Here is a 25,420-nt window from a genome sequence, read left to right as displayed (position 1 = left end):
CTACTCCTCCAGGGGGGTGAGCCGTCCTTCTTATGCTGAGAGGGGCACGTCGCGCCGTGACACCGTCTGTGGTTATTGCTCCCGGTCAGGTCACCCAGAGTCTGATTGTCGCCAGAAGAAGCGAGACCAGAGGCGCTCCTCCTCCTCCAGTGGGACTCCTGTGTCTTCCTCGACCCCGTCACTCACTGACCAGGATATTGTTCGCTTCAAGCGTCTCCTTGCTTCCTCAGGCTCCTCGTCGACTGCTTCCGCTGCTGCTGTGACTGCATCCCCTTCCTCACCACCACCGGCATCTACACAGTCAGGTACATCTTCGTGGTTTCTGGATTCTGGAGCCTCCTTTCATATGTCTTATGATTCTTCCGCGTTGTCTTCTCTACGACCTCTTGATTCGCCTGTTAGTGTTCTTACTGCCGACGGCACATCTCTTCCTGTTGCTAGTCGTGGTATTCTTTCCACTCCATCTTTTTCTGTTCCGAGTGTTTCACATGGTCCTCGCCTTACCATGAATCTTTTTTCCGCTGCCCAACTCACTGATTCTGGTTGTCGTGTCATTCTTGATACCGACTCTTGTTCCATTCAGGATCGTCGCACCAAGGCTTTGGTTGGTGCTGGCCCCCGGCGCCGTGAGTCAGAGGGCCTTTGGGAGGTTGACTGGCTTTGTGTTCCTTCCGCTGCCACCACTTCTGCCAGCTCTCATGCTCTTGCTGCCTATTCGTCTGCGTCCTTCCAGCAGTGGCATCATCGCCTTGGTCACATCTGTGGCTCTCGCTTGTCTTCTTTAGTTCGTCAGGGCCTCTTAGGGTCTGTATCTGGAGATGTCTCCTTACAGTGTAATGGTTGCAGACTTGGCAAACAGACTCAATTACCTTATCCTACTAGTGAGTCTGTATCTCAGCGTCCTTTTGACTTAGTTCATTCTGATGTCTGGGGTCCTGCTCCCTTTGATTCGAAAGATGGTCATTGCTACTATGTTTTGTTTATTGATGATTTCTCTCGCTACACTTGGCTCTACTTCATGAAATCTCATAGCGATGTTCTCCCTATATACAAGCGTTTTGCTGCCATGGTTCACACCCAGTTTGCCACGCCCATTCGTACTTTTCGTGTTGACTCCGCTGGAGAGTATATCTCTCAGCTGTTGCGTGGTTTTCACGCAGAACAGGGTACTCTTGCCCAGTTCTCGTGTCCTGGTGCTCATGCTCAGAATGGCGTTGCTGAACAAAAGCATCGTCATTTGCTTGAGACGGCTCGTGCGCTGATGACTGCTGCTTCCCTTCCACCCCATTTTTGGGTTGAGGCTGTTTCAGCATCCACCTACCTCATCAACATTCAGCCATCGACTGCTCTGCAGGGTGGTATTCCTATGGAGTGTCTCACTGGTCGCTCTCCTGACTACTCAGCTCTTCGTATGTTTGGATGCGTGTGCTATGTTCTTCTTGCCCCCCGAGAATGCACCAAACTGACTGCTCAGTCGGTTGAGTTTGTTTTCCTTGGCTACAGTGATGAGCACAAGGGCTATCGATGTTGGGATCCTGTGGGTCGTCGCTTGCGCATCTCGCGTGATGTGACTTTTGACGAGTCTCGTTCCTACTACCCACGTTCTTCTTCCTCGAGTTTCTCTGTGGACGACCTTTCTTTCCTTCTCCTTCCCGATACACCCTGCTATGTGCCTCATGTGTCACCTCTTCCTCCGGCACCTCTCATTTCTTCTCATTCACCACCGACCCCGTCTTCTCCATCCTCCTCCTCCACCTCTCCACTATCATCTCTAGTCCGTCACCCTCTTTCACCGTTTCCTCTCCACTATACTCGTCGATCTCGTACTGAGGATGTCTCCTCTGACGATCCTCCCACCTCTGGTGCACCTCCTCCCACGCCTCTCCCGGTTCACAACCTCCGTGCTCGGCCTCGCCCCTCGCCTGATCGCTACTCCCCTGATCGGTACGGTCTCTCTATTATTGCTGAGCCCACTTCCTATCGGACTGCCATGACTCAGCCTGAATGGCAGCTTGCGATGGCCGAAGAGCTTGCTGCTCTTGAGCGCTCTAGCACATGGGATCTGCCTCCCCTTCCTTCCGGTGTCCGTCCCATCACCTGCAAGTGGGTCTACAAGATTAAGACTCGCTCCGATGGTTCTCTTGAGCGCTACAAAGCTCGTCTTGTGGCCCGTGGTTTTCAGCAGGAGCAGGGGCGCGATTATGATGAGACATTCGCTCCTGTGGCCCACATGACCACTATCCGCACTCTTCTTGCTGTGGCTTCTGTTCGTCAGTGGTCTATCTCTCAACTTGATGTTCAGAACGCTTTTCTCAATGGCGAGTTGCGTGAGGAGGTTTATATGCAGCCACCACCGGGGTACTATGCAACTGATGGTATGGTCTGTAGACTTCGCCGCTCCCTCTATGGTCTCAAACAGGCCCCTCGCGCCTGGTTTGAGCGCTTCGCCTCTGTGGTGACTGCCGCTGGTTTCTTGCCCAGTGATCATGATCCCGCATTGTTTGTTCACACGTCTTCTCGTGGTCGGACTCTTCTTCTTCTCTATGTTGATGACATGATCATCACTGGTGACGACTCTGATTACATTGCCTTCATTAAGGCTCGCCTTCGCAACTAGTTTCTCATGATGGATCTTGGTCCACTTCGCTATTTTCTTGGGATTGAGATCTCCTCGACCTCTGATGGCTTCTACATCTCCCAAGAAAAATATATTCAAGATCTTCTTGCTCGCGCTGCTCTTGGTGATGAGCGCACAGTTGTGACTCCTATGGAGCTCAACGTTCAGCTTCGTGCCTCTGATGGTGACCCTCTTCCTAATCCCACTCGCTATCGTCACCTTGTTGGCAGTCTTGTCTATCTTGCTGTTACGCGTCCTGACATCTCCTATCCTGTCCACATCCTGAGTCAGTTTGTTTCAGCCCCCACCTCTGTCCACTATAGTCATCTCCTCCGTGTTCTACGATACCTTCGTGGCATGATCTCTCAGCGCCTTTTCTTTCCCCGCTCCAGCTCTCTTGAGCTCCAGGCCTACTCTGATGCTACCTGGGCTAGTGATCCCTCTGATCGCCGCTCGCTGTCTGCTTATTGTGTCTTTCTTGGTGGCTCTCTTATTTCCTGAAAGACAAAGAAACAGACTGCAGTTTCTCGCTCGAGTATAGAGGCTGAGTTGCGAGCCATGGCTATGTTGACGGCTGAGGTGGTCTGGTTACGGTGGTTATTTGAGGATTTTGGTGTGTCTGCTACTACTTCGACTCCCTTACTGTCAGACAGTACTGGTGCTATCAGTATTGCACGTGACCCGGTGAAGCATGAGCTCACCAAGCACATCGGTGTGGATGCCCACTTTGTACATGCTGTTGTGCAAGATCAGACTCTCGCTCTTCACTATGTGCCCTCTGAGTTACAGTTGACGGACTTCTTCACGAAGGCACAGACTCGAGCGCAGCATGCCTTCTTCCTTTCCAAACTCAGTGTTGTTGATCCACCATGAGTTTGAGGGGGGTGTTAGATGTGTATAGTCCCTTTTAGGTATATCCTCATTGTATAAGGGGCTCTCTGCACTTTGCCACACATGTATATGTAATGGCCTTTGGCCCTCAGGAATACTAGTTGCTGTTTATCCAACATCCTTGACTCTACAAGTCAAGAATTTGGAAAAGGTAAGGATGCGGCTATGTCTTTCTGGGTTTTCACAGGATTCAGGTTGTTTACTCGATTCCACAAGTTACGAATTAGGCGATGTGAAGAAACGACGTGCCTTGACTGACATGATATTATTCAGTTATACACATCTTTCAGGTGAGTGTTGTCGGTTTTGATTCTGCCTTTGGAGCCAAGAATGTCGAGTATTTGCAGGTATTCGAATTTAGTTAATCAGGAAACCACAAGAACTCAAAACAGGGGCACCAGGAAACCCGGCGTCTGCGGTTTTCACTTTTCCGCTTTTTCCTTAAATTTCAGGTTGTTTCCTCAACTCAAGTTGGCAAGTTTGGAATTTTGGAAAAAGGAAGGCAACGAATTCGGCTTTCATAGGATTCAGATTGTCTTGCTACTTGACTCGGCAAGCAAGGAATTCGAGAAAGGAAACTCGACTCCGCAAGCAAGGAATTCGAGAAAGGAAATGCGGAAGGTCCAAAGTGGGGTTCATCTTGAACCATGGAATATATGAGCCTTGCATCAGAGAGGAAAGTATATATGGAGTACACAATTGTCTGTCGCGAGTAGTTCAGAGACGTGGTAGTAGTTGTTTGCCCTGCTCGTCCGCCGTCATTGTCGCCCCCCTGCCTTGTAGGCGAGCGAGGAGACCGTGGAGGCCGTGGTCGCGAAGGATCCAAACTTCGTCGAGGAGTAATGGGCGATCACGGACTGGAGGGCGGGCTGCTGCACGTCATTCGCGTTGCTACCACAATGAGGTCGGCCCGTCCACGTCCATCATGGACCTCACCTCCAATGGCGACGTCGAGACCGCAGACTCCAACGAGGAAGAGTAGGACATGGAACATGAAGGGGCATTGGAGGCGGCAGCGTGTCATGTCCCATGTCTTACTCTGCCTCGCCGGCGACCCACATCTTCACTTCCCAGGGTTCACGGCCGGAAGATATTGGACATGCGGAACAATTGGAGGATGGACCCCGATGAAGATTTAGACTAGGTTAACTTTCGGGATGCTTTTATTTAGTTGAAATATGTTTAAAATGTTATGAATTTTGTCCAATTTAAATGAGAATCATCCGATTAGGATGAAAATTGTTCGGTTTGCTGAAATTCAGTTTGAAATGTGTGCGGACGTTTAGAAGACATGGTTGGAAGGCATAGAGCAAACTGAACAAGGATGTATGCATCTTAGTTATGTACAAGCCTGGTGTAATGCTTAAACCTTTTAAGTAATAAAGCACCCTTTATTAAAAAGAAAAGACCAAACTGAATGAGTTTGCTCGTTTTGTTGTCTGGTTCTTTCTATTCTAATAAATTAGATAGGAGGTTAGTGTGTTCCGGTAAACATCTGTTTCACTATTCGTATATATCTTCGCATTCAAAATTCATTGATAGCACGTTCTAGCGTCGATAATAACACGCTATAGCATTAGGACTAATGTATTGCTAAATAAAATCAGTGTACAAGCGTTCGTTGTAGCATGATATTGCTTCACTATAACACGATATAACTTTGCTATAGCGAATTTTAAGTACTCCCTCTCTTTCGGTTTAAAGGGCTCAAATATGAAATCTCATCGACTAAGGTAGATGATGAGTAGATGGCACGAGTTTCATGGATACAAAACTACCCAAAAAAATATTTCTCACATGTTTGACTCCCGAAGCAATAAGTGCAACACCATGTAGAATAAGATGCATGCATGACCGCTAATTCCCTCTTTCTCATCTCTATGAATTAAATGTAGCGTGAGATTCAAAAGTGAGTCTAATATAATGAAAAATTAATTTGAGACAAGCCCTTTAAATAAGAAAGGAGGGAGTATTGCGCTATTTTTTTCCATGCTAAAAAAATAGGAAAACGAGCGTGACAACATTCAGTCGAGGAAGGGACGCCGTGAATCCCCATGGAGGAAACTCTGTGAACTAGCGGCAACGACGCCGCCTCTGGCTTCCCGCGCCGGCGGCGGCCCCTTGCCCTTCTTCTGTCGGTCCAGCTACAAAAGAGGCTAGTCCACCACATCTCAAACAAACCATGTGACAACTGTCTCCTTCCCCCATTGTTGAGGAGGAAGCTGGTGTTGCACATCACCTGCTTGCTGTAATGCCCTGCCCATGTTCTTGTTAGAATTCAAGAAAGGACCCGCTGCTTAAACCTTCGCCAATTTCTCTTTTCCTTCCTCTCGATTGGTCGTCAAGGCCGGGCCGGAGGAGGTGCAGAGCCGACGCCTAAACGCGGGCTGCCCCAAATCAACTCCCTGGCCTCCTGTAGCTTGTTTTGCAGCTATACAGAGTCCACTCCACCATGGTCTCAACCAAACATTCACCGTTTGTTTGCTCCTCTCGTCTTGCATCAAACTAACGTACGTGTAGGGAGCTGCTGTTTCACGTCACATGTTTGTTCTAATTTCCTGCCCTTGTTCTCGGTAGAAATCAAGGATGGTTGCTTACCGACGTTCCGTACTTCTTGTTAACATTAGCCCCTTGTGTCATTCCCACGACCAGTTTGTTTCTTTCCATCGGTCAAGAGATCAATGGGAGATTTACTCCCTCTGGTGTTGTTGTTGCTGCATGTACATCACGTGTTTGTTTTAATGCCCTGCCCTTGTTCATGGTAAAAAAAATAAGGATATCTAGTTGCTTAACAAAGTCTAGTACTTCTTGCTAAGTGTTTACACTAGTTTGGTGTCTGAATGTCTGAATCTCACTTCTCTGGACCTCTATCTATATAACTGAAAGCATTCAGTAGAGTTGTGTGGCCCGGTCACTTTTGACCGATCTGCAGTAAACGTGTATCTAATCAGGCCCTCAACTGAACCGAAAACTGGTCTGGGGTTGGCAGTAGCGCATAATAACCTAGCAAAGTACCAAGTGCTGATGTACCAACTTCATGGACCAGTCTTTGCACGCCTTTTTCGCTCTGCTTTTTCATCGAGTCACCGTCTCATTTCTCATCCACTTTTTGTTCTGCCACTGAGGAGTGTTGGTCTGTGACGCGTGACGAAGATTACAGGCAAGTCAACACCAAGTCAAGTAAAGGTCCCAGAAAAGAAAACACCCGGTCAACTAGTCAAGTGTCCAAGTCTACTTAGGGAGACACATATAACACAAGGAATTCGCACAAGATGCACTGAATTAGACATGGCACCTGCAACAACTCTCCGCTCTCTTCCTCCACATGGCATCCTCGCTCTCTTCACCCATCTTCTCATATTGTTCTCGTCCAACACCGTCGCACAATCCATCAGCAACGGGTCCGAGGTCGACCGGCAGGCCCTCCTCTCCTTCAAGTCCAGCATCTCCAGTGATCCGCGTGGTGTCCTGTCATCATGGAGCACCTCGACCAGCTTCTGCAGCTGGAGAGGTGTCACCTGCGGTATTACTCTTCCAACTCGTGTGGTCTCGCTGAACTTGAACTCTAGAGAACTTACTGGGCAGTTATCTCCTTGGATAGCTAATCTTACGTCACTAGAACAGTTAGACCTTTCAGAAAATCTCTTCTCTGGAGGCATTCCAGAGGAGTTAGGCACACTTCAGCAGCTACAGTTTATGATCCTTTCAACGAACAACCTTGTAGGTACCATTCCTAGATCATTAGGCACTAGTAGATCTCTTAAAAATGTTGATCTCTCATCAAACCAGCTTGTCGGCCCTATCCTAGGTTTCCATAAGAGGTCAAACCTTCAATTTCTTGATCTTTCAAGTAACAACCTTTCTGGAAGCATACCTTCATCATTGGGAAATGTTTCTTCTCTCACATATATATGTCTTGACACAAACATGTTATCGGGTTCAGTTCCAGAGACTCTGAGCCTTATTCAGAACCTTAGGATGCTCAGTTTAAGTAACAACTACCTGTCGGGCCACGTCTCCGCCAAACTCTGTAACATGTCATCACTCATTTATCTTCGATTAGACCAGAATAATCTTACTGGACGAGTACCATCTTGCATTGGAAACACGTTACAGAACCTTAAATTACTGTCCATGTCGGGTAACAACTTCGAGGGATTAATTCCATCATCGCTAGCAAATGCATCGAATCTCCGATGGATTGATCTTGGACACAACTTATTAGAGGGGCGGATCCCATCTCTAGGATCTTTATCTAACTTAACCTTTCTAAATTTAGAAAGTAACTTCCTACAAGCTGAAGGTTGGGAATTCCTTGTGCCTCTGACAAACTGTGCGCGACTTCAGGCATTGCATATGAATGGAAATGCCCTGAATGGAAATATCCCTATATCAGTTGGAAATCTTTCTAGAAGTTTAGTGCGTTTAATTCTTGGAAACAATCAAATTGTGGGCACAATACCAGTTGAGATTGTTAACCTTCGAAACCTCCAAATGCTTGATATGGGCCAAAACTTGCTTTCCGGTGTTATTCCCTCTGTTATTGGGAATCTAGGCCATCTGATTGTCCTAAACCTATCAGGAAACAAATTTTCTGGCCAGATCCCATCTACAATAGGTAATCTTTCTCGGCTGAACAAGCTTTATCTACACAACAATGAGTTGACTGGGAACATCCCAGCAACTTTAGGAAATTGCAAGCAACTGTATATGCTAGAATTATATTTTAACAGCCTTGAAGGACCAATACCAAGTGAACTCTTCAGTAGCACAACCCTGATCGGTTTGGATTTGTCAAACAACTACCTTACAGGATCAATACCACTACAAATTGGTGGATTGCTTCAACTTCTCCGACTCGATATTTCCTTCAACAAATTGTCTGGTCAAGTTCCACTTACATTTGGCGAATGCGTCCAACTATCTTCTCTCAGATTGAGAAGTAACATGCTTACTGGAAGCATACCTCGATCATTCAGTAACCTGAAGTCCATCGAGCAGATCGATCTTTCCCAGAACTCCCTTGTTGGAAAAATTCCAGAGTTCTTTGCAAACATGGATTATTTGCAGCAACTTTATCTTTCTATGAACTACTTTGAAGGGCCGATTCCAACTGGTGGCATCTTTCAGAATCATAGTGCGGTAAACTTGGAAGGCAATGATGAGCTTTGTGCAAGTGCAGCCACCACCTTATATCAATTCCCAGTTTGCACAACAACATCAGCTGTTGGGAGCAAGAAGAATGCACTCTTATTGGTAAAAGTAATTCCTCCCGTTGCCATTGCCCTGATCTCTTTCATATACTTTGTGGTCACTCTTCTGAAGAGAAGGCAAGCAGAAACAATTACATGCTACAAGGAGACAATGAAGAAGATTTCTTATGGTGACATCGTCAAAGCTACCAACTGGCTCTCTCCGATTAACAAGATCAGCTCAAGTCGCACCGGCTCGATCTACATTGGAAGATTTGAGTTTGACACGGACTTGGTCGCTATCAAGTTATTCCATCTCGAAGAGAATGGTGTGCATGACAGCTTCGCTACCGAGTGCGAGGTGTTGCGAAACACCCGCCATCGCAATCTTGTCAAAGCTGTCACCGTATGCTCGACAGTGGACCTAGAGAACAATGAATTCAAGGCTATAGTTTTCGACTTCATGGCCAACGGAAGCTTGGACATGTGGGTGCACCCGAAGCTACACAACAATAGCCCCAAGAGAGTACTGAGCTTGGGTCAGAGGTTAAGAATAGCGATGGACGTCGCGTTGGCTCTGGATTATATGCACAACCAGTTAACGCCTCCTCTAATCCACTGTGATTTGAAGCCCGGAAATGTTCTTTTGGACTATGATATGACCGCAAGGGTTGGTGATTTTGGGTCAGCGAGGTTTCTCTCTTCTACCCCTGGTAGTCCAGAAGACTTGGTTGGTGTGGAAGGAACAATTGGATATATCGCACCCGGTGAGTTCAACTTTGTTTTGAGTATTTTGTTATTGGTTTTTTCTCTTGTATTAAAAATGCCCTAAATGATTTTACAGAGTACTGTATGGGATACAAAGTTTCACCAGGATGTGATGTTTATGGTTTTGGAATCCTCCTTCTAGAAATGCTTACCGGAAGGCGACCGACGGATGCAATGTTCACCGGTGGCCTGAGCCTGCACAAGCTTGTGAGCTCAGCATTTCCAGGCAGACTCAGAGAGGTTTTAGATCCCCATTTGTCCCACGAGCAGCAGCGTGCATGTGACAGAGTGCTTATGCGGAGATATATGGTACCTCTGGTTGAAGTTGGCCTCCTGTGTTCCACGGAATCGCCTAAAGATCGACCGGGAATGGGAGAAGTTTGTGCCAGAATTTTGTGTCTCAAAGAGGCATTCTTTGAGTTCTGCTGATTAACCTGCAGATCTACACGTTCTTGAATAAAAATCTGTGACGTGGATACTTTGCTGTATATCTTGGTTCAATAGACCTCTAGTTATTAATATTTGAATTAGAAAGAGTACATGTTCAGTACTAGAGCTCCCTATGTTGGAAAACTAGTACGTACTGTATTTCCTAATTGTGTTATTTGTATCTAGAGTATATTTCTAGAACCGATGTGCATCTGATCATCTGTATTGACTGAAATTTCTGAGCAACAATGCTTAATTCTTAGTGAAAACATACTTCAATTCTTGGTGAAATTTCTGCGTTCACTGGAGTCAATTGCAAGAAACTACCACATTTGCGGCTAGGTTTGCAGAAAACCACCAAGTCACTAATCCGATGCAAAAAACACCGTAAAATCTCTAATCTTATTGCAAAAAGCACTGATCGGGTGATTTGGTCCCTTTGATCGCTTTCTGACAAGTGGGGCCCGGCTGTCAAGAGCTGACTTGGCAAACAAATGTCATACACACCCCTGGATCTCAAAATAAAAAGCAATCAACCCCCTTGCTCTCAATCCCCTTGCTCTCGATCCCGCCGGCTCCCGTCGCCGTCGATGTCCTGAGCCGCCGTGCCCAGATGATGGCCTCGTCTGCGCGCAGCCGCCGCGACGTCATGCTCACTAGAGAAGGGCAGCAGCGGCACCCTCAGCTCGGTGGCGACGGGAGTGCTCGGCCCCGTGGCTGCTCGACGTCGTGCAAGCAGCGGCAGCAGCTCGACGCCGCTCCTCCCTGGCTCGACGCCGTGCCCGAAGCAACAACTCAGAGCAGTTGGGGACGCCGTGCAGTGCACCACCACCAGGGGCTGGGCGTGGCTCTCTTGGACGGGGGCTCCACGACGGCATCCTCCTCCTCGTGGTGGACGCGCCGCCGCTCTGCGCCGCGCAGAGCCCCATCTCGCAGCCCCCGTCGCCCGGCGCGCCCACCGCGTCCCCGCTCCTCCGCCCCGACGAGGACAAGGCGCCGGAGGCGTCCCCTCCCGCACCGAGACGTCGCCGCTCCCTTCCCCCGCCGTGGCCCCCTCCTCCACGCACTCGCCGACGCCGTCTCATCCATGCACTCCGCCGCCGCGCCCGCCCCCGCCCCTACCGCCGACAAGGAAGGAGACGACGACGACGCCGATTACAGCAACAAGAAGGGCCAGGCCCCAACAGGTTAGGGCGGCGCTGACGGGTTAGGTGAGGTGGCCGGAGCCGGAGCCGGCGCCGGAGGAACATCAGTCGCGCAGGGGAGATGAGTCACGAGCGCAAGGGAGCGGGAGGGATGGGTGGGGGTTCTGATTGCTTTTCTATTTTAGATCCAGGGACGTGTATGTTAATTTTTCGCCATGTCAGCACCTTACAATTGGGCCCCACTTGTCAGAAAGCGATCAAAGGGACCAAATCACCCGATCAGTGCTTTTTGCAATAAGATTAGAGATTTTACGGTGTTTTTTGCATCGGATTAGTGACTTGGTGGTTTTCTGCAAACCTAGCCACAAATGTGGTAGTTTCTTGCAATTGACTCGCGTTCACTGTATAATGTATCTTCTATGAAGTGCATCATAATTGGTTATAAACTGAGTAGTGGCAATTCATTAGAATCCACTTTATGGGTGTACCTAATAGTAATAGATAGAATTCTGCTTATCTAACTCTTGATTGTCATCAACTCTGAATGTGACGTATACCAGGCCATAATAGATAGAATTATGGGTTTACATAATTCTGCTTATCTAACTCTTGAATGGCCAATGTGACGTATACCCATACCTTCACCACTGGCCGTGTGAATTTGATCTTTGCCACGATATTTCTCCTTCATGGTGACCTTCTCGAGTTCGTTAGTGATGTGGTTTGTAGCGCCACTGTCGACGTACCAGTTTGTGTCAACTCCATAGGAGCCATCGGCCGCCGCGGCAACTTTTTCTTCATCCTGCGAGGAGTCACCATCATCTTCCTCGTAGCGGTACCAACAATCTTGCGCCGTATGGCCAGGCTTGCCACAAATTTGACAGCAAGGCAAGTCCGGACGGGATCTCTTGGAGCCGCCACCGCGACGTCCTTTGGAGCTGCCGGAGCGTCCGCCGCCGCGAGGGTTGTTGGAGTAGCCACCACCGCCGGATCCGAACCTCCCCTTGCCACGGGAAGAGGTACGCGAGCGAGGGCCGCCACCGCAGCCTCTGAATGCAGAGTTGGCCGACGATTTGAAGCCACCACCGGAGCCATGGTACTGCGCCATGCGCTGATCAAAGTTACTAAGCATGGAAAAAAGCTCGTCAAGGGTTACCGGGGTGACGCGGGCGTCCAGAGCGGAGACGAGGGGCTGGTAATCTTGGTCCAGCCCGTGGATGATGTAGGACATGAGCTCGTCGTCCTGGATGGGTTTTCCGGCCGCGGTGAGTTCATCGGCGAGACCCCTCATGGCGGCGAAGAAGGAGGCCACCGATTGATTTCCCTTCTGCGCGTTGATCAGCGCTGTGCGGATGTTGTTGACGCAGCTGAGTGACTGCGACGAGAACATGCTCACCAGTGCCACCCAGAGTTCGCGCGCCATGGTGATCGTGGTCACCGTGACGAGCACCTCCTTGGAGAGGTTTTGGAGCAGGTATCCAAGGACCTGCTGGTCCTCCCTCACCCAGATCGGATGAAGAGGATTCGGCCCAGTGGTCTCCTTACCGGCGGCGTCCTTGGTGGTGAGGACTTTGGCCGGTTCGGTTGCCGTGCCATCGACGTAGTGGAAGACGACGGCGCCCCGCAGCTGCGGCGTGATCTGCGTTCGCCACAGAACGTAGTTGGTGCGGGAAAGCTTCTTCGGGACTCCGCCGCTCAGTGTCGGCTGGAAGGAGGCGGAGGAAGACATGGCTGCTGCGCACTTTGGTGGAGATGGACTAGCTAGGGTTTAATGGAAGAAGATGGCGCTGTATACCATGTGCGATTTGCGGTAAACGTCTTGCCTATCCTGGCCAACGTGTTGCGTGTTAAATAGATGGGGTGCGAGCCCAGATACGCGTACAGGTTTGTTGAGAGAGATACATCTTGGAAAGGAAGAAAACTAGAGATAAGAGGAGATAAAGATTACAAAGTATCTTGTCTAACTAACTACTCCTCCAAAGGTGATGACTCTCCTTCCTGTACACGCCACAATATCATCATGTTTGACAGAAGAATGTCGATCAGATATATCTTTCCCAAAACTCGCTTGTTGGACAAATTCCAGAGTTCTTTGCAAACATGAGTTATTTGTAGCAACTTGATCTGTCTATGAACTACTTTGAAGGGCCGATTCCAACTGGTAGCAATGAGCTTTGTGCAAGTGCAACCACCACCTTATTCCAGTTTCCACTTTGCCCCATAGTGTCAGCTGTTGAGAGGAAGAATGCACTCCTATTGGTGAAAGTAATTCCTCCCATTGCTATTGCCTTGCTCTCCTTAATATGCTTTGTCTTCACTCTTCTGAAGAGAAGGCAAGCACAAGAAGCTCCATGCTACAAGGAGACAATGAACAAGGTTTCATATAGTGACATCATTAAAGCTACCAACTGGCTCTCTCCAGTTAACAAGATCAGCTCAAGTCGCACCGGTTCGATCTACATTGGAAGGTTTGAGTTTGACACGGACTTGGTTGCCATCAAGTTATTCCATCTCCAGGAGAATGGTGCGCGTGACAGCTTTGTTACCGAGTGCGAGGTGTTGCGAAACACCCGCCATCGCAATCTTGTCAAAGCTGTCACCGTATGCTCGACAGTAGACCTAGAGAACAATGAATTCAAAGCTATAGTTTATGACTTCATGGCCAATGGAAGCTTGGACATGTGGGTGCACCCAAAGCTACACAACAATAGCCCCAAGAGAGTACTAAGCTTGGGCCAGAGGTTAAGAATTGCGATGGACGTTGCGCTGGCTCTGGATTATATGCACAACCAGTTAACTCCTCCTCTAATCCACTGTGATTTGAAGCCCGGAAATGTTCTTTTGGACTATGATATGACCGCAAGGGTTGGTGATTTTGGGTCAGCGAGGTTTCTCTCTTCAACTCCTGGTAGTCCAGAAGATTTGGTTGGTGTGGAAGGAACAATTGGATACGTCGCTCCTGGTGGGTTCAACTTTGTTTTGAGTATTTCTTGCTGGTCTCTCTCTTGTATTAACATGTCGTAAATGCTTTTACAGAGTATTGTATGGGATACAAAGTCTCAACAGGGTGCGACGTCTACGGTTTCGGGGTCTTGCTTCTGGAAATGCTCACGGGTAGGCGACCAACGGATGCGATGTTCACCGATGGCCTGAGCCTGCACAAGCTTGTGAGCTCAGCGTTTCCAGGTAGACTTGGAGAGGTTTTAGATCCCCATTTGTCCTACGAGCAGCAGCTTGCGTGTGACAGAGTGTTTATGCGGAGATATATGGTACACTTGGTTGAAGTTGCCCTCCTGTGTTCCATGGAATCGCCTAAAGATCGACCGGGAATGGGAGAAGTTTGTGCCAGAATTTTGTCTATCAAAGAGGCATTCTTTGAGCTCTGCTGATTAACCTGCAGATATCTAACTTGAATAAAAATCTGTGACGTGGATACTTTGCTGTAAATCTTGGTTCAATAGACCTCTAGTTATTAATATATGAATTCCTAGAAAGAGTACATGTTCAGTACTGGAGCTCCCTATGTTGGAAAACTAGTACGTACTGTATTTCCTAATTGTGTTATTTGTATCTAGAATATATTTCTAGAACCTGGGTGCATATATATACCTAATTTTTGAATCTGTCCATTCAAATAAATATGTGCATCTGATCATCTGTATTGACTGAAATTTCTGAGCAACAATGTTTAATTCTTAGTGAAAACATACTTCAATTCTTGGTGAAATTTCTGCGTTCACTGTATAATGTATCTTCTATGAAGTGCATCATAATTGATTATAAACTGAGTAGTGGCAATTCATTAGAATCCACTTTATGGGTGTACCTAATAGTAATAGATAGAATTCTGCTTATCTAACTCTCGATTGTCATCAACTCTGAATCCCCATGACTTGTTGACTGGAATTCAATTGGTTCAAAGGTAGATGGCACGTGAAGGTGAGGCTTTACATACAGCGAAAAATACCTTTACATACCGCGTCCGTTACAAATTAATCGGCACAAGAATTTCACAATACATGCGCGTCAATGTCAAAATAAAACAAAATCAGCAAATATACAACAAAGCATGGTTGATGCTTCCAGTATCCAATCATGGCTAACTGCAATTCACATCTCTGTCCCCAAAGTCTATTTCAGTTTGTCAAATAGACAGGGCAAAAGTTGTACCCTACTAGTTAACATAATACTACCTCCGAACTAGTCTACCAAAGGGTCATATACTAGTTAACGTCATCCATGCTTTTAGGAATAGCCAGACCTGGTGATAGGAACTTTGCTGAGCCAAAGTCACTGAGCCGTGCAGTCATGTCATCATCCACAAGGACATTGTTTGGCTTCAAATCACAATGGATCAAAGGAGGCGTAAGTTGGTTGTGGACATAATCAAGAGCAGAAGCCACATCAGTTGCTATGCTTATCCTCTGGCCAAAGCTTAGCACTTTGTCTAGGATTCCATTGTTTTGCTCAGAATGCACCATCTCTCGAGGCTTCCATTAACCATGAACTCGAAGATTAGTGCTTTGAACTCATGGTTTTGTGAATCCGATGTTGAGCATAGCATTATGGTTTACATAAAAGTCTTACTTGATTAACCGATATCTATGTCCTGCAAGAGATTCCTCCATGCGCGTGTGTGTAATGTTCTGAGCAACATGATTAGTATATCTAATTGCAAACATAAAGGGATTTGTATTATACCTTGCTTCCACGCCCTGCAGAAGCGAAGAAGTCTCGATTGGGGTTCCTACGTGCATGCGAGGTTCTTTGAACAACATGACACTTGGCAACCCGTAAAAAGCGCGAAGGCTTACTAGATTTGGGGCGACATCGCCACCGACACTATACGCTTTTATGGGTGGATCCGATGGAGGCACTGCTGGTGCGCGATGACTCGTCAGAATGCATAGTCAGGGTGGGGAGCTCAAGGCCACGCCGACTGGAGTGGCGGGGAGCTCGGCTGCGGTGGCTAGGAGGAAGGACCATTCCGGCACCATCGACAGGCATGGGCTCGCTCCCAGGGCTCCATCTGCTTCCCCAGTCTTATGCGGCTACATTTTTAACCACATTAGGGCTCACCAACGACGGCCTTTGGGATGGCGACATCAACAACGATGAATTCGGCCGAATCCAGCATTGACGCGAGAGGAGAAGATGGGGGAAAGAGTGTTGAAACTGTGGCGGAGCTGAGGGATGGTGCCACGGGCGGCGGGGTGGCCCGAGGGGCAGCCAACCGCAAGGTGGGTGGTACGCAAACATGATTAGACATGCCAAAAATGATTTATTTTAAGTTCCAAGGCAATAAAAAGAATATTGTTTTTCCATGGAAAATGTTGGAAACTTTTGTAGATGAGACAAGGAAAAATTAGCAATTTCTTTCCTACAAACATTTCATAAATTGCCACGGGAACACAAGTTAGGGATATTTAGTTTGGCAAGGGGAAATTGAAATTGATTTCCGAAGGCAATAAAAGGAATCTTGATCACCATGTGAAATGTTGGAAAAGAAGTGTAGTATGAGACATGGCAAAATTACCAATTTGTTTTCCTAAAAATCATTTCAAATTTGCCATGGGTAACACTTGTTATCATGCCGTCACAATTTGTTTTCCTAAAAAACAATTCGTTTTACATACATTGTAATTTTGTAAAAAATAAATCTACTGTTCACATGGCAAATTTATAACATTTCCAAACATGGCAATTATATATATTTTCATAATGTCCACATGACAATTTTATGATTTTTTCAAACATGGACATTTTTATTTATCCTGGAAAGTTTAAATTTTTGACATGTAAAAAACAATTTTCTAAATTTTCATAATGTCCAACTGATTTTTTGTGTTTTCTTTTTTCTTTTCGGCAGAAGGGTGCTCGGTAGGCCTGTCATTGGGCCTGTCGGGCCGCTGGGATTTCTTCAGTGATAAAAAAAGGGAAACAGTTGAGGCGGAGCTGCCGTGTATCTCCCTGGAGGAAACTCCGTGAACTAGCGGCGGGGATCTCTCTGTCCCTCCCCTCGCCGTCTCTGGCTTTCCGCGCCGGCGGCGGCCCCCTCCTCTTCTTCTGTCGGTCCAGCTACAAAAGAGTCGCCGCCGCCCGACAGATGAGTCCAGCCCACCACATCTCAAGCAAACCATGTAACCACCTGACAACCGTCTCCTTCGCCCATTGCTGAGGAGGAAGCTGGTGCTGCACATCACATGTTTGTTGTAATGCCCTGCCCATGTTCTTGGTAGAATTCAACAAAGGACCTGCTTAAACCTTCGCCACTTTTCCTCTTTTCCTTCCTCTCATTGGTCCAGGAAGGAGGAGCCGAGGAGGTGCACGCCTGGAGCGGCAGAGGAGCGGAGCGGACGCCTTAATGCGGCTGCCCCGAACCGAGGTCTACCTTTACCCCCTGGCCTCCTGTAGCTTGTTTTGTAGCTATACAGAGTCCAGTCCACCATGGTCTCAACCAAACATTCACCGTTCCATTTGCTCAACGTGGGGGGTAGCTGTTGTTGCACATCACGTGTTTGTTCTAACGCCTTGCCCTTGTTCTTGGTTGAAATCAAGGATGGTTGCTTGACAACGTCAGATTAACATTAGCTCCGTCTGTCATCCCCTCGAGCATTTTGTTTCCATCGGTCAAGAGATGGGAGATCTACTCCTCTGGTGTTGCTGCTGCACATCACAGCTTGTTTTAAAAAATAATGCCCTGCCTTTGTTCTTGGTAAAAATCAAGGATTGCTTAACGACGCCTAGTACTTCTTGTTAGCATTAGTTCAGCTATGGGAGATAGACTGAAACCCTCTTCTGTGGACCTCTAAATAACTGAAAGAGTTCAGTAGAGTTGTGTGGCCAGGTCACTCTGTAGTCTTGACCGATCTGCAGTAAATGCGTATCAGGACCTCAACTGAACCGAAAATTGGTCTCGAGTTAGCAGTAGCAGCACAACCTAGCAAGATAGCAATTGCTGATGGATCAACTTCATGCACCAGTCTTTGCACGCCTTTTTCTTTCCCTGTCTTTGTCAAAGTTACCGTGTCATATGCACTTATTGTTCTACTACTGAGTGGTGTTGGTCTGTGACGGAGATTACAGTCAAGTCAACACCAAGTCAAGTAATGGTCCCAAAAAGACAGCACCAAACCCACTAGTCAAGTGTCCTAGTTTACTTTGGGAGACACATATAGCACAGGGAATTCGGACAAGATGCACTGCATTCGACATGGCACCTGCAACAACTCTCTTCTCCCTTTCCCCACATGGCATCCTCGTTCTCTTCACCCATCTTCTTGTCTTCATGTCGTCCAGCACCGTCGCACAATCGATCAGCGGGTCCGAGGTCGACCGGCAGGCCCTCCTCTCCTTCAAGTCCGGCATCTCTAGCGACCCAAACGGCATCCTGCGATCATGGCGCAGCAGCTCCCTCAACTTCTGCAGCTGGAGAGCTGTCACCTGCGGTATTACTCTTCCAACTCATGTGGTCTCGCTGAACTTGTACTATGCAAAGCTCAGTGGTCAGTTATCTCCTTGGATAGCTAACCTTACGTCACTAGAACAGGTAGACCTTTCAGAAAATCTCTCCTCTGGAGGCATTCCAGAGGAGTTAGGCACACTCCCACAGCTACAGACTATGGTCCTTTCAGCGAACAACCTTGAAGGTATCATTCCTAGATCACTAGGCACTAGTAGATCCCTTACGGGTGTTGATCTCTCATTTAACCTGCTCGTCGGCCCTATCCCAGATTTCCATAGGTCCCCAGCCCTCCAAGAATTGTCACTGTCAGAAAACAACCTTGCAGGTATCATTCCTAGATCATTATTCACCAGTAGATCTCTTAAACTTGTCGATCTCTCATCAAACCACCTTACCGGCCCAATTCCAGAGTTCGATAGGATGTCAGCCCTTGAATCTCTTGATCTTTCAAAAAACAACCTCACTGGCAATATTCCAGAGTTCCATAAGATTTCAACCCTTGAATTTCTTGATCTTTCAAAGAACAACCTTTCTGGAAGCATACCTTCATCACTGGGAAATGTTTCTTCTCTCACAGATATATTGCTTGACACAAACAGCTTGTCAGGTTCAGTTCCAGAGACTTTGAGCCTTATTCAGAGCCTTAGAGCGCTGAGGTTAACTAACAACTACCTGTCGGGGCATGTCTCCGCCAAACTCTGTAACATGTCATCACTCGATTCTCTTGAATTAGGCCAGAATAACCTTACTGGACAAGTACCATCTTGCATCGGAAACACGAACCTTGGAGTGCTGTCCATGTCGGGTAACAAATTCGAGGGATTAATTCCATCATCACTAGCAAATGCATCGAACCTCCAAGAGATTAATCTTGGATACAACTTACTAAATGGACGAATCCCATCTCTAGGAAATTTACTTCACTTACAGCTACTAATTCTTGAAAATAACTTCCTAGAAGCTGAAGGTTGGGAATTCCTTGCCTCTCTCGCAAATTGTTCGCTGTTAGAAACGTTGGAAATGAATGGGAATGTCCTGAATGGAAGTCTCCCTAGGTCTGTTGGGAATCTTTCTGCAAGTTTACAACGTATAAATGTTGGAAACAATCAAATTGTCGGCACAATACCAATTGAGATTTTTAACCTTGCAAGTCTCCAAATGCTTGCTATGGACCAAAACTTGCTTTCAGGGGTTATTCCTTCTGTTGTCGGGAACCTAGATCAGCTAGTTGTCCTAACCCTATCAGGGAACAAATTTTCTGGCCAGATCCCACATACAATAGGTAATCTTTCTCGACTGAGCAAGCTTTCTCTAGACAACAACAACTTGAGTGGGAACATCCCAGCAAGTTTAGGAAATTGCAAGCAACTGGCTGTGTTAAACTTATCTTTTAACAGACTTCAAGGACCAATACCAAGTGAACTGACCAGTAGCACTACCCTCCTCAGTTTTGATTTATCAAACAACAACCTTACAGGATCAATACTGGTACAAATTGGTGCTTTGCTTCAACTTCTCCAACTTGATATTTCCTTCAACAAATTGTCTGGTCAAGTTCCATATTCACTTGGCCGATGCGTCCAACTATCTTCTCTCAGATTGAAAAGTAACATGCTTAATGGAAGCATACCTGAGTCTTTCAGTGACCTGAAGTCCGTAGATCAGATCGATCTTTCCAAAAATGACCTTGCTGGACGAATTCCAGAGTTCTTTGCAAACATGCAGTTTTTGCATCAACTTGATCTGTCTACCAACTACTTTGAAGGGCCGATTCCAACCGGTGGCATCTTTCAGAATCATACTGCAGCAATCTTGGATGGCAAAGCGGGGTTGTGTGCAAGTGCACCCGCTACCTTGCATCAGTTCCCAGTTTGTACTGTTAAGAGCAAGAAGAAAGCACTCTTATTGGTAAAATTAATTCCTCCAACTGCTATTGCGTTGATCTCTTTCATATGCTTTGTGGTCACTATTCTGAAGAGAAGGCAAGCACAAGCAGCACCATGCTACAAGGAGACAATGAAGAGGGTTTCATATGGTGACATCGTTAAAGCTACCAATTGGTTCTCTCCAGTTAACAAGATCAGCTCAGGCCGAACCGGTTCGATCTACATTGGAAGGTTTCAGTTTAACACGGATCTGGTCGCCGTTAAGTTATTCCATCTCGAGGAGAATGGTGCGCGCGACAGCTTCGTTACCGAGTGCGAGGTGCTGCGAAATACCCGCCATCGCAATCTTGTCAAAGCTGTCACTGTATGCTCGACAATGGACCTAGAGAACAATGAATTCAAAGCTATAGTTTTCGACTTCATGGCCAACGGAAGCCTGGACATGTGGGTCCATCCGAAGCTACATCACAATAGCCCCAAGAGAGTACTGAGCTTGGGCCAGAGGTTAAGAATAGCGATGGACGTCGCGTTGGCTCTGGATTATATGCACAACCAGTTGACGCCTCCTCTAGTCCACTGTGATCTGAAGCCAGGCAATGTTCTTTTGGACTACGACATGACCGCGAGAGTTGGTGATTTTGGGTCAGCGAGGTTTCTCTCTTCAGTTCCTGGTAGCCCAGAAGACTTGGTTGGTGTGGAAGGAACAATTGGATACATCGCACCTGGTGAGTTCAACTTTGTTTTGAGTATTTTCTTATTGTTTTTTTTCTCCTGTAGTAACAATGCCATAACTGATTTTACAGAGTATTGTATGGGATACAAAGTCTCGCCAGGATATGATGTATATGCTTTTGGAATCCTCATTCTAGAAATGCTCACAGGAAGGCGACCGATGGATGCAATATTCACAGATGGCCTGAGCCTGCACAAGCTTGTGAGCTCAGCATTTCCAGGAAGACTTGGAGAGGTTTTAGATCCCCATTTGTCCCACGGTTACAGGCATCCATGTGACAGAGTGTTTATGAGGAGATATATGGTACCCTTGATTGAAGTTGGCCTCCTGTGTTCCATGGAATCGCCTAAAGATCGTCCTGGAATGGGAGAAGTTTGTGCCAGAATTTTGTCTCTCAAAGAGGAATTCTTTGAGTTCTGCTGATTAACTTGCGGATCTACAAGTTCTTGAATAAGAGTATACGGTGTGAATATCTTTGCTGTAAAAATTGGTTCTACAGATCACATTTTAGTGTGGGGAAATCGTTAGAACTCTAGTTATTGAAACATTGAATTCCTCGAAAGAGTACATGTTCAGTACTGAAGCTCCCTATGTTGGAAAACCAGTATTTGTATTTATTTACACAAGATATGCCATATTGCACTACATATGTGCATATTCAGCATATTCAGAGAGGTATATTGCACTACATATGTGCATATTCAGAGAAGTATATTGCAGTACATATGTGCATTTGCAAGTTTTGGAAAATATTGTATTAAGAGCATATCCGACAGATGATGCAAAATAGGACAAATGCCAACAAAAAAAAAACTGATTTCTGGGGCATTTGGACCAAAAAACACAGCCCAAGCAGATGATGTATCCATATATGGAGCTGCAAAATATATGGAGCGGTCGGCCGTCGCATCGACACCACCCCATTTGGCCACCGCCGCACCGCACTGCATCGGGATCCGCGCCCCCACACATTCGTCTATCCGACAGCACCGTCACCACCACACAACCCCATTCAACCGCCGCTCCTCGTAGTATCCGTCACTGCTGCCCCGCGAGCAACACGTGCTTCCGTGACGTTTGACTCCGGCAGTCCGGTTGGTACACCGCCAAAATCTCATGTAACGGGCGGCTGACGTGGCTCGGCACTTACGACACGACGGAGCTTGCCCCGAGAAATGATTTTAGTTCTTGATGAAAGTTAACTTTTAAACAATACCCTCCGTAAACTGATATAAGAGCGTTTAGATAACTAAAGCTCTTATATTACTTTACGGAGGGAGTATAAAAGAGTTAACTTTTTTTTGAAAGGTGTTAACTTTCTTTTTGAACTGATAAAGTGTTAACTCCTTTTTAGATGGAGAAAAACACGGCATTCCCTTCCATTAGGCCAACTCCAGCGCGCGACCCCATCCTGTCTGGGTGCGTCCGTTTGGGGCAAAACAAACAAACTAGACAGCCCAGCGCGCGGGCGCAAACGGACTTTTGTTTGTTTTCTGTCTGCTTTCGACCCATCCCGGGCCCAAGTTTGGACGGCTTTTGGGGTGAAACGGACAGCGCTCGGACGGGCGGGACGCGCGCGCTTGTCCTCCCCTGCCCCCCCCCCCCCCTCCCCGTCGGTGGCACAAAGCAAAACCCCTGCGCCTCAATTGGCGCCATCACCCCCCTCGTTCCGCCCACGTCCCGCCCACCACCCTCCCCCGTCCATGGCCGACGCCCCGCCGAATTTCGGCAGCCTGGCCGTCGACCCGCCCGGAAAGGTGAAGAAGAAGGCGGCCAAGGGTCCAAGGAAGCCGCAGTCGGAATGCACGCCGGAGGAGCTCGCCAAGATGGACACAGAATCGTCGAAGAGGAGGAACCGGAGGGCGGTCGTCAAGGGCAAGACCGCCGTGGCCAAGTTCGCCGCCGAGCGCGATGCGGTGGAGGCCGCGCGGTGCAAGGCCGAGGTCGACGAGAAGGAGGCCATCGTCAACAAATCGCACGCCCTCCTCAAGCTTGGCCTTTGTCGTCCGGCGGGTTTCTGTGGTGTGGCCGTCGGCCCGGCGAGCACAGGCTCGTCGGTCGCCAAGCCTCAGCACAACCCGTTGCCGACGTCGCGGACCACGCCTATGTCGCCCGGCTTTCCCCTGCCAAGGCACGACGACTAGACCCGTTTTTCGGGGTCGCCGGACGTTGGCGTGATCGCGTCGTCCACCCCGCGCCCCTCAGCCGTCATCGACCTCAACGTCATGCCGGAGTCTAGCAGCGGCGGCCGGCCGTCCGTCAAGATGCAAAGAAAGCAGCACGACCACCGTTTACGGGCACCATGCCGTCGCCCCGCGTCCTGTTCGACGGAATGCCAACACCAACGCCAACGGTCGACGATCCCTTCTACAACCAGTTCATGGAGGATGTGATCTAGGAGGGTGGGCATGGTGGTGCCTACGATCCCGACGAGACCCAAAGTCAGGATCGCCGCGCCCAGTACGTAGCCGATGAAGAGGCCCACGACCATGCTGACTACGACCATGGTGACTCGTGGCATGAAGACGATGACATCTATCGCGAAGGTGATGAAGAAGAAGATATTGATATTAGGGGCGAGCCATTGTTCATCGACGAGCTCACCCAAAGAGCGGAAGCACAAAAGAGGAAGAAGAGCATTCGCACGGGTTCATATTCACAAGACAAGGACAAGTTGATTTGCCAATGTTGGATGGAGAGTCCACAAAACATTCCATGAAAGAAAGATGTTTGAGCCCTACCAAATTACGAGCGACTGTGGCATCACCTCGATTCAAAACAGGTGGTTGTTCATCCAACAAGAGTGCAACAAGTATTGTGCCGCACTTGAGAGCGTTGAAGCACGACCTGTGAGTGGTCTAGACATTGGGGACATGGTATGCTCTCCTCATCCTAGTCCTTTTGTTGCTACGGCCATGAGACTTCGGCCTTGTATATGTTTGCATGTTCATTTGTTGTTGATCATGTGGTGTAGGCATTTCAATCTTTGGAAGCATTCAAGGCCCGACACAATGACAAGCCATTCACTCTTACGCATTGTTGGACGATCGTCAACAATTGCCCTAAGTTCAAGGATCAATGCCGTGAACTTCAAAGGAAGAGAGGCAAGAAGACGACTGCGTTGGCCGAAGGTGGAGATGGTGAGGCGTTGAAGAGGCCGAGAGGCAAGACCAACTCCAAGGTGGACGACATACGTGATGCGTCATCCATGGCCTTGCATGAGACTTTGCATGGCATGATGTCTCAAAAGGATGTGAGGGACGAGAAGAAGCGACAAAGCAAGGACGAGCAAATGAAGCAATACCTAGAGCTTCAAAGGAAGAAGCTTGACATGGAGGAGGCAGCCAAGAAGAGGAAGATTGACATGGAGGAGGCGTCTCGGCAAAGGCAGCTCGACATCGAGGCCGACAATGTCACGGCCAGGCAGAGGCAGCTCAACATCGAGGCCACCAATGCCGCAACCAAAGCAAAGGAGGTGGCCCTTGCGATCATGAGCGTGGACTTGACCAAGATGAGCGAGAAGACAAGGAGCTGGTTCGAGGCCAGGCAGAAGGAGATGTTCGACGCCGACGGCCTGAACTAGGTCGTCTAATCGGCCGTGGCCGTTCTTTTTTGGAGGCTGGCATGGGTGCCGGCCGCTGGTTGTGTGCCGGCGAGAAACACATTCATTTTGGAGGCTGGTTGTGTTGCCGGCGAACAAAACTAGCCGCTGGTTGTGTAGCCGGCGAGGACGTGTAGGCCGCTGGTTTTGTTGCCGGTGTAAACTAGGGCCGCTGGCCTGAACAAGGGCGTGGTATTTCGAAAGTTTGGTGTTTGAAAATGGAGGCGGACAGGATGAGGCCAAAAGATGCGTCCGCGTGTTGGGCGCACGGCCACCGCATCTCAGGACAAAGCCCGAAGACGACCCCATTAGCCTATCTAAATGGACAGAATCCGGGCAAAACAGACGTCCGTTTGGGTTCGTGCGCTGGAGTTGGCCTTATTGCAGTTTAGATTTAGTTTCAGAGACGAGTACCGGGCACTGTAACATCTGGACGACGGTGCGACCACAGCCGTTGGATCTTCTCGCTCCTGCTTTGGTCTGAGTCTCCGCCGAGTCGCCGCCCTCGCCCCTGCCTTCCTTGCCGGCGTCCAGCACCTCCACCAGCCCCCTCGCCGCCTCAACGGCGCCTCCCGAATCCACGTGGGTCGCTGCGCCTCGCCGGCGACGCCGCCACCTGCTGTCGCCTACCCACTGTCGCCGCGCCTCCCCTAGGGCGCCTCCTTTTCGGGCCCGCAGCCGCTGCTCATCGGC

General features: G+C 48.3%; 3 protein-coding genes and 1 pseudogene across 4 annotated transcripts; all 4 read left to right on the top strand.

The window, feature by feature from the left end:
- The first annotated feature begins 5,983 nt into the window (after nucleotides 1–5,983).
- Nucleotides 5,984–10,095, top strand: LOC109754284 (uncharacterized). Its single transcript, XM_020313187.4, has 2 exons — nucleotides 5,984–9,467; nucleotides 9,545–10,095. Exons 1-2 carry the CDS (start codon nucleotides 6,797–6,799, stop codon nucleotides 9,895–9,897), a joined length of 3,024 nt encoding a protein of 1,007 aa, XP_020168776.1. The 5' UTR covers nucleotides 5,984–6,796; the 3' UTR covers nucleotides 9,898–10,095.
- Nucleotides 10,096–13,172: 3,077 nt separating this feature from the next.
- On the top strand, nucleotides 13,173–14,762 carry LOC109754271 (probable LRR receptor-like serine/threonine-protein kinase At3g47570). The gene is made up of 2 exons (XM_020313177.4): nucleotides 13,173–14,004; nucleotides 14,079–14,762. Exons 1-2 carry the CDS (start codon nucleotides 13,173–13,175, stop codon nucleotides 14,429–14,431), a joined length of 1,185 nt encoding a protein of 394 aa, XP_020168766.1. The 3' UTR covers nucleotides 14,432–14,762.
- Nucleotides 14,763–16,899: 2,137 nt separating this feature from the next.
- On the top strand, nucleotides 16,900–21,833 carry LOC109754282 (uncharacterized). 2 transcript variants are annotated; one of them, XM_040401466.2, is made up of 3 exons: nucleotides 16,900–17,247; nucleotides 17,348–21,118; nucleotides 21,197–21,833. In XM_040401466.2, the coding sequence occupies exons 2-3, from the start codon at nucleotides 18,256–18,258 to the stop codon at nucleotides 21,547–21,549; spliced, it is 3,216 nt and encodes a 1,071-aa protein (XP_040257400.1). In that variant the 5' UTR covers nucleotides 16,900–17,247; nucleotides 17,348–18,255; the 3' UTR covers nucleotides 21,550–21,833. The 2 variants fall into 2 exon arrangements, with proteins under 2 accessions (XP_040257400.1, XP_020168775.1); XM_020313186.3 differs by having other exon boundaries at nucleotides 16,900–17,254.
- A 996-nt stretch (nucleotides 21,834–22,829) lies between these two features.
- On the top strand, nucleotides 22,830–24,946 carry LOC141040690 (uncharacterized; annotated as a pseudogene).
- The last annotated feature ends 474 nt before the right edge of the window (nucleotides 24,947–25,420 follow it).

The sequence above is a fragment of the Aegilops tauschii genome, chromosome 2 (genome assembly GCF_002575655.3).
Source record: "Aegilops tauschii subsp. strangulata cultivar AL8/78 chromosome 2, Aet v6.0, whole genome shotgun sequence".
NCBI classification, from domain to species: Eukaryota; Viridiplantae; Streptophyta; class Magnoliopsida; order Poales; family Poaceae; genus Aegilops; species Aegilops tauschii.
This window is presented reverse-complemented; position numbering and strand designations above follow the sequence as displayed.